Genomic DNA, 12475 nt, shown 5'->3' with positions numbered 1-12475 from the left:
CATATATACATAAATACACATGTCTGTTTCTTTAATTTCAGAAGCTCAGAGTAAAGAAATTTACAACAGAAAGTGATTAATATGTTTTGCATTAACTTACATAAATAGCAATTAAGAAATAATACTTGTTCTAGTTTATTACCAGACGCTCTATCATATTCAACAGCATACTTAACACTTATAAATACACATGAGAAATCTTCTTTATTTCCATTATAAACCTGTTATAGTGGAAGCTCTGAGTACATTTCTATGTAATGAAAAGGCAGCTATCATCTTGCCTTTGTAGGCAAGAGCAAAGAGGTGACAGTTATTTGGGCCTAGCCATACCGCCTTAAATGTTTTTACTATAACTTATTCTCATGAGGAAGAAAGCTTGAAAGAGAGGTAAAGGGCTCTCTCAGCATGGTCCCTTCTGTGTATGTGTGTGTATATGGCAGAATTACTTTTGTTCAAACCTGTCACTCCTTCTTTCCACCATTTTTTCCTCTGTTATTTTTTACTTTTCACTTCTTTATATTTTTATTAACATAGTATGAAAATTTTCTATTTTTGCTTTTAAAATGGTAACTTTACATGGGTATTCACTCTTAGTGAATCTCAACAGGAGTGAAGATTAATTCTCAGGGATACCTGATGATACAGATTTCCAGGCCTCACATTGAGCAGTTCTGATTTAGTATATCGGGGCTGAGTCCCCAGAATCTGGGAACCTCATCCCTACATCTGTTGATTCAGGGAATCAAAGAACCACATATTGAAAATGTTTCTTTTCCTTTGGGGCTCTCTGCTATTACTATATATATTAGCTACTGATTCATAGTAATCTTCTTTCTTGTTTTAATTGCATAATGTTTTCAACCAACCAATTATCAACATTTTCTCAGAAGCTATGGTCACAGGCAGGTGTGAGTATTTTGTTATAAAGATATTTGCAGATCACTCTTCCACAAAACTATTGTGCTTATTTTGTTTACATTTTTATGATAGTAAATACTGTGAATTAACAACTTTGCTTCAACTATAGGAGAATGTAAAAATACTCCAGGAGAGAAGTGTTGCTTATATCAATTCAGATTCATCTATAGGAGGTAAATTTTATTTCATTTTTTAGTAAGATGTTTAGAAAGTAAATTTTACTTAGAGTAATTTTCCTTTATGGTTATTATGCATTATGTGTCCTTTAAGTCTATAAATTCCAACTTATTATCTATTTCAGATATTCTGTTCCTATGAGACTTCTCAGTAATAGCTTAATTTTTTATTTTACCACGGAGAAAATAATGATTCATATCAATTATTGGGAATCATAACTAACCTATTGCTCTTAGTTTCTTTGTTATATTTACCATATTTATTTGTCTATCTTGGTCTACTACTTAAACTCTAGTATTAACCACATTTTTGCTATGGATAGATTAAATAAATTTTAGTAAAAATATTCTACAGAATATTTCATACAGAAATATTTCCTGTAATAATATTTACAGAATATTTTATACAGATATATTTCCTATTTTAAAACAGTTTCTTAAAAAGTATAAAACGACAGGAATATTTCCTGTATTTATTGGAATATGCACAAACTATTTCCTTTTGAATTTGACATATGTATGTCCCTAGTCTTTTGTTGAATTTTAATTTTTCTAGATGAATGTCAGAGCATACATACATACTCTAATATCTTAATATGTAATATTGAAATGAATGAGTGAATACAGAGGGAATTCTGTAGCCTTATCCTGCTTTTGCCTAAGAGAGATACTGCCATAAGGATGAGGTCTGAATTGTGTGGGAGCTCTTGCCTCAGTCACCTAAGGCCATTTACTCCTTTTTCAGCCCAAAATATGTATGGCAGATTCTCCTATTCCTGGAGAGAAAATTCTACCCTCTTTTATTCCATGGGAATGACGCATTTGATATAAAGACTGTTATATCTTATTTAAAATTTTAGAATAATGTTAGAATTAAGCACAATTCAAGTTTCATTTAGAAGTATGAAATAGTAGTTTCATTTATTTTTCAGGCAGTTATACTCTCAGAGTTGACTGTACACCCCCTCTTTACCAGTTGATGTATAAACTGACAAAAGAGGTATATAAGATCTGTCTTATTATGTTTTCTGATGAATGGATCCATGAATAACACTTTTTTCCCTTAAGCTAGTGGCACTTAATTTTAAGTTGGTGACAGAACATGGTTGACTCATATAAAGGACAAATAAAAACAAAACTTTTAATATGAAATTTACTATGTGACATAAATGTGAAGGTAGTATTTCCAGTCTGTTCTTTCTAATAATAGTGCTTATTAATTGTATCCTAACTTATAATGTATAGTAGGCTCAATATTAATCTGACAGAGCATTTTGTTACACTGAAAAGAACATTGAACTGCTATAGAAAAATCTCAGAGTTCAAAAAATTGTTTCCCAGCAACTCCTTTCATACAACAAATATAAATTGGGTGGTTACTTTGTCAGGTCTCATAAGATGAAGTTTGGCAGCAACAATGATAAAAGTAGAAGACCATCAAAACTAAAAACTTTGAAAGCTAGAGAGGACACAGACTCACCATTTTTCCCTGGCTGGTCTTGAACTCCTGGGCTTGGGCAGTCCACCAGTCTCAGCCTCCCCAGAAGCTAGAACTGTAGAAATACTGTTGTGCCTGGAACCCAGATTGTTTCTAACCTGAGGACTTGGTACTGAGGATTGAACCCAGGGGCACTCAACCACTGAGTCACATCCCCAGCCCCGTTTTGTTATTTTATTTAGAGACAAGGTCTTAGTGAGTTGCATAGGGCCTTATTAAGTTGCTGAGGATGGCTTTGAACTTGCGATCCTCCTGCCTCAGACTCCCAAGCCATTGGGAATACGGGCTTGTGCCACCATGCCCAGCAAATACATAGTTTTATAATGGGATAAATTTAGTTGTTTCTGTTCTTAATCACCAGTATTTGATTATCTTTCTAGATGTCTAGCCCAGATGATGGTTTTGAGAGTAAATCACTTTATGAAAGCTGGTTGGAAAAAGACCCTTCACCTGAAAATAAAGGTTTTCCTAGGTAAATCACTTACATTCAGCTTTTCTTCCATAAATTCCCCTCTGCCCCACACTTCCCCAAACATGTAATCCTCATATGTATCATCAATAATTGGAGTGAATTTTTTAATGTGTATATATATATATATATATATATATATATATATATATATATATATAAATTTATTCTGATTTGTTATACATGATGGCAGAATGCAATTCATTTCATATTATACATTTAAAGCACACTTTTCAAGACACTGATTGTACACAGAATATTTTCACACCATTCATGTCTTATACATGTACTTAGGGTAATGATGTCTAACTCATTCCACATCATTCCTATCCCATTGCCCCCTCCTTTCCCCTCCTTCCCCTTTGCCCTATCTAAAGTTTCTCCATTCCCCCAATTGCTCCTTCCCCAATTGCCATTATTATTCTGTATCCTCATATCAAAGAAAACATTCAGCTTTTGGTTTTTTGTTGTTGGCTTGCTTCACTTAGTATTATATTCTCTAAATTCATTTACTTGCAAATGCTATGATTTTATTGTCTTTTATTGCTGAGTAATGTTCCATTGTGTATATATACCAAAATTTCCCAATCCATTCATCTACTGAAAGGTATCCGAGTTGGTCCCACAATTTAGCTATTGTGAATTGTGGTGCTATAAACATTAATGTGGCTGTGTCCCTGTAGTATGCTGTTTATAAGTCCTTTAGGTATAGACCTAGGAGTGGGATAGATGGGTCAAATGGTGGTTCCATTCCCAGTTTTCCAAGGATTCTACATTCTGCTTTCCATATTGGCTGTACTAATTTGCAGTCCCACCAGAAATGTATGAGTGTACCTTTACCCACACATCCTTGCCAACACTTATTGTTGATTATATTCTTAATAGATCCATTCTGAATGGAGTGAGACAAAATCTTGGAGCAGTTTTGATTTGCATTTCTTTATTTTATTTTTTAAAAATTTTTTAAAATATATTTATTTCTTTAGTTTTCGGCAGACACAACATCTTTGTGGTACTGAGGATCGAACTCAGGCTGCACACATGCCAGGCGAGCGCGCTACCACTTGAGCCACATCCCCAGCCCCTGCATTTCTTTAATTGCTAGAGATGTTGAACATTTTTTTCATAAGTTTGTTGATTGATTGTATATCCTTTTCTGAGAAGTGTCTCTTCAGTTCTTTGGCCCATTTATTGATTGGGTTATTTGTTATTTTGGTGTTAAGGTTTTTTTAGTGCTTTATATATCCTAGAGATTAGTGCTCTGATGTGCTTGTGGGAAAGAATTTATATGTCCTAGAGATTAGTGCTCTGATGTGCTTGTGGTAAAGATTTGCTCCCATCCTGTAGGCTCTGTATTCACCTCACTGATTGTTTCTTTTGCTGAGAAGAAGCTTTTGAGTTTGAATCAATCCCATTTATTTTTTCTTGGTTTTAATTTTTGTGCTACAGGAATTTTATTAAGAAATTTGGGCACTTCTCAGAGAAGGATATACAATCAATCAACAAATACACGAAAAAATGCTCACCATCTCTAGCAATCAGAGAAATGCAAATTAAAACCACTCTAAGATACCATCTCACTCCAGTAAGAATAGCAGCTACTATGAAGTCAAACAACAACAAGTGCTGGCGAGGATGTGGGGAAAAGGGTACACTTGTACATTGTTGGTGGGACTGCAAATTGGTGCGGCCAATTTGGAAAGCAGTATGGAGATTCCTTGGGAAGCTGGGAATGGAACCACCATTTGACCCAGCTATTCTCCTTCTCATACTATTCCAAAAGACCAAAAAAGAGCATACTACAGGGATACAGCTACATCAATGTTCATAGCAGCACAATTCACAATAGCTAGACTGTGGAACCAACCTAGATGCCCTTCAATAGATGAATGGATAAAAAAAAATGTGGCATTTATACACAATGGAATATTACTCAGCACTAAAATATAACAAAATCATGGCATTTGCAGGGAAATGGATGGCATTATAGCAGATTATGCTAAGTGAAGTTAGCCAATCCCTAAAAAAGAAATGCCGAATGTCTTCTTTGATATAAAGGAGGCGACTCAAAACAGAGCAGGGAGGAAGAGCATGAGAAGAAGATTACCATTAAACAGGGATGAGAGGTTGGAGTGAACGGGAGAGAGGAGGGGAATTGCACGGAAGATGGAAGGAGACCCTCATTGTTATACAAAATTACATATAAGATGATGTGAGGGAGAAGGGAAAAAAAGAGAGAGAAATGTGTAACAGTATATGGGGTAGAGAAAGGTGAAAGGAGGGGAGGGGGGAGGGGGGATAGGAAGAGGATAGGAAGGGCAGCATTATACAACAGACACTAGTATGGCAGTATGTATAAACGTGGCTGTATAACCAATGTGATCCTGCCATTTGTACACATGGGAAAAGTAAGAATTCATACCCCATTTGAATCAAATGTATGATATATGATATGTCAAGATCATTGTAATGTTTTGAGCAACTAGTAAAAAAAAAAAAAAAAGTTGGGGCCTAAATGGACATGATGGAGATTTGAGTCTACTTTTTTTTTTTTTTTTTTCATTAGGTGCAAGGTCTCTGGTTTAATTCCTAGGTCCTTGATCCACTCTGAGTTGAGTTTTGTGCATGGTGAAAGATAGAGGTTTAATTTCATTGTGTTACATGTGGATTTTCAGTTTTCCAGCACCATTTGTTGAAGAGGCTATCTTTTATCCAATGTATGTTTTTGGCACCTTTGTCTAATATAAGATAACTGAAGTTTTGTGGGTTAGACTCTGAGTTCTCTATTCTGTACCATTGGTGACAGGTCTATTTTGGTGCCATGGAGTGAAGTTGATAAAAGCTTTCTTCTCCCACATTTTGTTCTGCTAATCATCCAGCACAGCCATAGAGCTATAATCTCTGTTATAGGTTATATTTTTTAACCTATAATAGAGCACAGATGGATGTAATTTTGCAAATTTTTAATCAAAATGTTTTTGCTATATTATTAGTCACTATTTGGTATTCTTATATAAAATTTTATTCCAATATGTAGTAGATATACTAATAAAAATATAACTTCCCGTGATATTGATGAAGGGAAGAAAAGCAAGTAATGGGCTATTTGCTTGTAAATTTACTAAGAGGCATTGTTAACAACCACCAAATTGTATTGACCTGTAATTATTTTAGATTTTATATATATGTTATATCTATGTAATATTATTATATATATAATATATATATACAGATTTTATATATAGAACATATACACAGATTATATATAAAGATTTTGTATAATATATAATATGTTAATTTTTTCCTCTTTTCATTCATGCAACAGCAGCTTCCTTGAATTTATTGTATATTCATTTTCTACTACAGTGTTATTTCTAATACTAGTAAATGAAGGTGGAAGTTAATAGCCTCATTTCATATCCCAAATCAGTCTTTTGAAAGCTTAAATGTATTTCTTTCATAAAAGTTTCATATCCTTGTTCAACAAAGAGTAGAATACAAAAGATATTTTAAGAGCATCCAAGGCCTCAATCTCAAAACACATCTAATAATCTAGTAGTTTGGAAATATACACTTTCTTTTTCTTTTGGCATTTTTAAAATGTGTTCTAATTAGTTATATGTGACAGTAGAATGCACTTTAACATATCATACATAAATTCAATATAACTTCTCATTCTTCTGATTGTACACAATATAGAATCACACTACCGGTTGTGTAGTCATTTATGCATACAGGGTAATAATGTCTGATTCATTCTCCCATCCTTCCTACCCCTATATCCTCTCCCCTCCATTCACTCCCCTCTGCCTAATCCAAAGTAACTCTACTCTTCCCTAGTTGCTGCCTGCTTGCCTTATTCTGAATTAGCAGCTGCATATCAGAGAAAACATTTTGCCTTTGGTTTGGGGGATTGGCTTACTTCACTTAGCATGATATTCTCCAGCTCCATCCATTTACCAGCAAATGCGATCATTTCACTCTTTAAGACTGAGTAATATTTCATTTTATGTGTGTGTGTGTGTGTATACACACCACATTTTCTTTATCCATTTATCTGTTGAAAGGCATCTAGGTTGGTTCCATAATTTGGCAATTGTGAGTTGAGCTGTTATAAACATTGATGTGGTTATGTCACTGTATTATGCTGATTTTAAGTCCTTTGGGTATAAACAGAGGAGTGGAATAGCTGGGTCAAATAGTGTTCCATTCCACGTTTTCTAAGGAATATTCATACTGCTTTCCTAATGCTTACACAATTTGCAGTCCCACCAGCATATATGAGTGTACATTCTTCCCCACATCCTCACCAACACTTATTGTTGCTTGTATTCTTGATAATTGCCATTCTGACTGGAGTGAGATGAAATCTTGGAGTAGTTTTAATTTGCATTTCTCTAATTGCTAGAGATGTTGAACATTTTTTCATGTGTTTGTTGATTGATTGTATTTTTTCTTTTGTAAAGTGTCTGTTCAGTTCCTTAACCCATTTATTGACTGGGTTATTATTATTTTTTTCTGTTAAGGTTTTTGAGTTCTTTATATATCCTGGAGATTAGTACTCTATCTGAAGTGCATGTGGTAAAGATTTTCTCTCATTCTTTAGGCTCTCTCTTCATGTTATTGATTGTTTTCTTTGCTGAGAAAAAGCTTTTTAGTTTGAATCCATCCCATTGATTGATTTTTTTTGTGTGTGTGTGTGTGCTTTAGGAGTCTTGTTAAGGAAGTCATCTCCTAAGGCAACATGGTGAAGATTTGGGCCTGCTTTTTCTTCTATTAGGCACAGTTCTTAATGCAAATATAATATGACATTCTGCTTTATTGACTCACCTTTAGTTTACAAAAAAAAAATTCACATCATTAGATCATGTATGTATATGCATATATATGCATGTGCATATGTACAGTGATTTTAATTATATGCAGATAAATATAAATAGATTTGTTTTTGGAATGAAATGAGATACACATAGATTCTTCATGATCTTAAATATAGATTTCCTTGTGGCAAATTTCATATTGGACTATGTGCTCCAATGTAGGCACCATAGCTACATTGCTTTGCACTTTTCTTAGATGTTGAAAATTTGGAAGTTGGCTTCATCACTAGGCTTCAAGTTTTGATGACACTGCCAATCTCTGGTTGTCTTCAATGCAGATTTATAAATTTATTACAGTAATTTTCCAATGTATGCTAGGAAAAAATTACCTTGAAGGCTATTAGCTTGTACTAATCCTTGTAGTACATACACTACATAATTTCTTACTACTCTTGGGGCAGGATTCATTAATCATCTGCTTAACTTTGTGTTATCTAATTATATATTCATGTATGTATGTATTTTTATTTATTTTTCCATGTTTTACATCTAGAATCAACAAGCTGGGATCTGGAAGTGATTTTGAAGCTTATTTTCAGAGACTTGGAATTGCTTCAGGCAGAGTTCGTTACACCAAGAACAGGGTAAGCCACTTTATTATTTTCAATATATAGCATTTGTGTTAGTCAGCTTTCCATTACTGTAACAAATACCTGAGGTGAACAACTGATAGAGAGAGGTTATTTGGACTCAGAATTTGGGAGAATTGTGTCCATGGTCAGTGGCATCATTGGTTTTGGGCCTGGTTGAGGAAGCACATCTTGTGGGGAACACATGGTGCAGGAAAGCTGCTGACCTAATTACAGCTGGGAAACCAAGAGGGAAATAAGAATAAGAAGTACTGCCACTATCCTTCCAGGCTATCATGCCCCAAAGACCTAAGACCTCTCACAAGGCCTACTTCTTAAAAGTTCTGCTACCTTCTAGTAGTGCAACCTGAGGACCAACCCTTTAACTCATGGGACTTTGGGGGACATTTCAGATCTAAACGATAGTAACAATGTAATGAACCCACCTTCCATTGGTGAGGAACTGTTTTCTGAGTTGTTTGGCATTGGGCACCAGATAGACATGTGGCCTGGGAAGAACTCCAGGGATGCAGACAGACTGCCTGCTCTTTTAGATAAACCAGGAAGTAATTTGGATTATTTTGTGAGTATTTCACTACTAGGTTTATTCACTGAAATGGCAGTTCACAGAGTAATGCCACATGGTTATCAGTAGTAGGTAATTCATATTCTTTTCTTGATTCAGGGTAAGTTGGAAAAATCTCATCTTCTAGCCTAGTTTTATTTATTTTTTCCTAGCCTCATCTTGTAGGCTCTGATATCCTTTTTCTGAGGAAAATGCAGTCGGAGGATGTATTTTGTTTGAGGAGTACACTAGTATTATCTATTGTCAGTAGCCCCTCTTCATATTCCAAATCCTGCCTATCATGAGTCCAGGACTTCTGAGTAAAGAACAGCAAGTTTCTCTTAATTATTAACTTGATATTATTCTTCTGTTCTGCTGTGTCTATTTTGCATCCTTGTCACCTAAGCACCTGGATGATATAGTTAACTTGGATATAGTCAACATACCATATTGACTTGTCTATATTATAAATTAAACCATAAATTACACTGAAGATTACATTAGTAAACACAGATTTTCACAGCTTTTAATCAATTTTCAAATCAAAAGTGCAACACACCAACATCTTGTATGTTGATAATATGTACCCATTATAAAATTGACAGTCCAGAATATAATTAAGAACAAATAATTAAACTAGAACAGTTCCAGAATATTACAAAATAGATGTATAAATTCTGTATACTAATATGCCTTATACTTAATACAGTTGACCCTTGAACAACATGGGTTTGAACTGCATGGGTTCATTTATATGTAGATTTTTTTGGAGATTCACTACAATTTGAAAAATGTACAGATGAATAATGTAGCCTCCCTGTCAAAAAATACACATAAAAGATTAGGTATGTCATGAATACATTAAATGTATTTAAATAATAGTCTGTGTTATTATTTACTACCAGGAAAGTTTATTATAACTATTTAGAATTTATCAAAACCTACACACACAAATGCTTAAGGAGACCTGGTAACATTTGCAGGAGAAAGAAATATAAACATGTAAAGAAGTATTAAAATTAATTATAGTCTACACTATACTACTATAATAATTTCATAGCTGTGTTCTATTGTATTATGGTGAGCTTAAGTGTTGCGAGTATCTGTTTCAAATGCCATATGACACTAATCATCCCTGCATTATCAGTTGTCTCTCCAGTAAGTTGCATAGCATAATAAAAAGTAATCTTTTCTGATTCTCACATATTTTCACTATATAGAATACATATAACACACAAAATATATGATAATTGTTGTTGTTTTCAGTAAGGCTTCCTGTCAATAACAGGATATTAGTAGTTCAGTTTTTGGAGAGTCAAAAGTTATCCTTGAATTTTGAAATATATGTGTGGAGACAAATCAGCATCTCTAACACCAATGTTGTTTAGTGGTCAACTGTACATAAAAGGTGAGCTTTTAATTCATTTTCAAGGCCTTTTCACTTTTGTACCCTGTCATCAATTTGAGCAGTTATGTAGTTTCTAAGACCACTACAGATTAGAAACAGACAATTAGAAGGAGAGTGACCAAGACAAAATTTTTTCTAGTGATACTAAATAAGAATGATAATATGAATGATAACCCTATAACAAGGTAGCAGGTGGTAAACTAAACTTAGGATAGGTAGACCTAAGAACTAAAATTATATATATATATATATATATATATATATATATATATATATATATATATATATATATATTCTTATATGATCCTACTATACCATAATTAATGTTCATTATAGTAGCTCTTAATTATATAATAAAGGTTAAATGATTTGGTTATACACTTCTTGGGGAGGGAAGACATTAAATACACCATTGTTCAGTTGAATAAATACCTAACTGCCAAGCACCTTTAATTCCCAATTGATGGATAATTTCAAACTGATAATGTGCAGATCGAATATATATTCCTTAATTTTAGTTATTAGAAATACAATAAAGAAAAACTTCAAGCAGCAGCATTTTGAATAAAAGCTGCATGAATATAAAATGAATAAAGGTAAATTTTTAAATCAGTGAATTTTTGGTTGCAATATTTTAGTTAATTAAATTTCAATATTTTTGCTTTATTGTGTTAAAATTCAGGATACATATTAATTCTTCAGTCACTTCTCTTGATAACAAAATATTTTAATTTGAATAAATATCCAATTTTATTTTACACTTGAATCTTCTCTTTTTAAGAAAACAGATAAATACAGCAGCTACCCTGTATATCACACAATTTATGAAACATTTGAATTAGTAGAGAATTTTTATGACCCCGCATTTAAGAAACAGCTCTCTGTGGCTCAATTATGAGGAGCACTGGTATATGAGCTTGCAGAATCTATAATCATTCCTTTCAATATTCAAGACTGTGGAACAGCTTTGGAAAACTATGCAGCAACTATCTTCAATTTATCCAAGAAATATGACCAGCAATTGAAAGACGAGGGGGTATCATTTGGTAAGACATTTTATAATCTTTAAAGTAGTGCTTGATGATATTATCTTTTATGATCAATAGATACTGTTTCATTCTAGAATTAGTCATAATTACTTATTTTGCCTAACTAATTCTTTTACACAAAAATAAACATCTACCAAATTCGGAATCTGATTTAATCTGATGTGTCTAGAATGAATCAATTATGGCTGAGTTAGTGCTACAAGCAGTGGATTGGTAAATATTCCTTATACTATACTGCCTTTAAGAACATTTTTCACTTTTACAAAAGCAAAGTGAAGAAATTATGAAAATATTGAAAAGTAGAGAAGACCACCAGTTCTACTACATATATGTATTAAACATTCGTATCACTGAATATTTCCATTAGTGTCTGTGTAAATGAAGAATTATTTACATAGTTATAAGCTATGTAAATATGTTATAACTATGTAAATATCGGTTCTACTTCATATATCTCCTATAAAGTAGGGATTAAAATATAATGTAGAATAGTAGCATAGATTATTGGGTCTGGAAGATTGCCTAAATTAGATCCCAGCTCTATCATTTAGTCTGTGTGTTCTTTGGAAAGTTACTTAACTTCTCTATGCCCCAGTTTTTTTTTTTTTTTTAAGAAGTGAAACAATAAAATGAAAGACTATAATATGTCAATGATTATTGTGGATATGGTTAAGTAATATAAAAGCAGTGGTGGTTAGCACTGTGCTTAATAAATGCTGCCTATTATTACTATTTTATTATCACTTTCTTTTATTATTCAGGGGGACTTATTCTTATAAAACAAAATTGTAAAATATGTACTGTTTACTCTGTCGAAAGTGCTGTTATTTCTGAGAGATTGTATTATAAGACTTAGTCAAATACTCAAAGATTAAAATCTTATGTGGGCAAGGAGAAGACAAAATGCATAGGATATTAGAGGGTACACAGAGTACTATAGCAC

At 33.1% G+C, this 12475-nt stretch overlaps 1 protein-coding gene across 1 annotated transcript in view; it reads left to right on the top strand.

The window, feature by feature from the left end:
- Positions 1-12475, top strand: part of LOC114105049 (N-acetylated-alpha-linked acidic dipeptidase 2) — a 52768-nt gene that overhangs the window by 32440 nt on the left and 7853 nt on the right. Inside the window, 5 exon segments of the mRNA XM_071616597.1 lie at positions 1028-1091; positions 2027-2094; positions 2973-3064; positions 8435-8525; positions 11265-11529. Of these exon segments, the coding sequence (XP_071472698.1) occupies positions 1028-1091; positions 2027-2094; positions 2973-3064; positions 8435-8525; positions 11265-11529 (580 nt within the window).

The sequence above is a fragment of the Marmota flaviventris genome, chromosome 9, assembly GCF_047511675.1.
Source record: "Marmota flaviventris isolate mMarFla1 chromosome 9, mMarFla1.hap1, whole genome shotgun sequence".
Lineage (NCBI taxonomy): Eukaryota > Metazoa > Chordata > Mammalia > Rodentia > Sciuridae > Marmota > Marmota flaviventris.
Note: the sequence above shows the minus strand (reverse complement) of the source record. Positions and strands in the feature narration are given on the sequence as shown.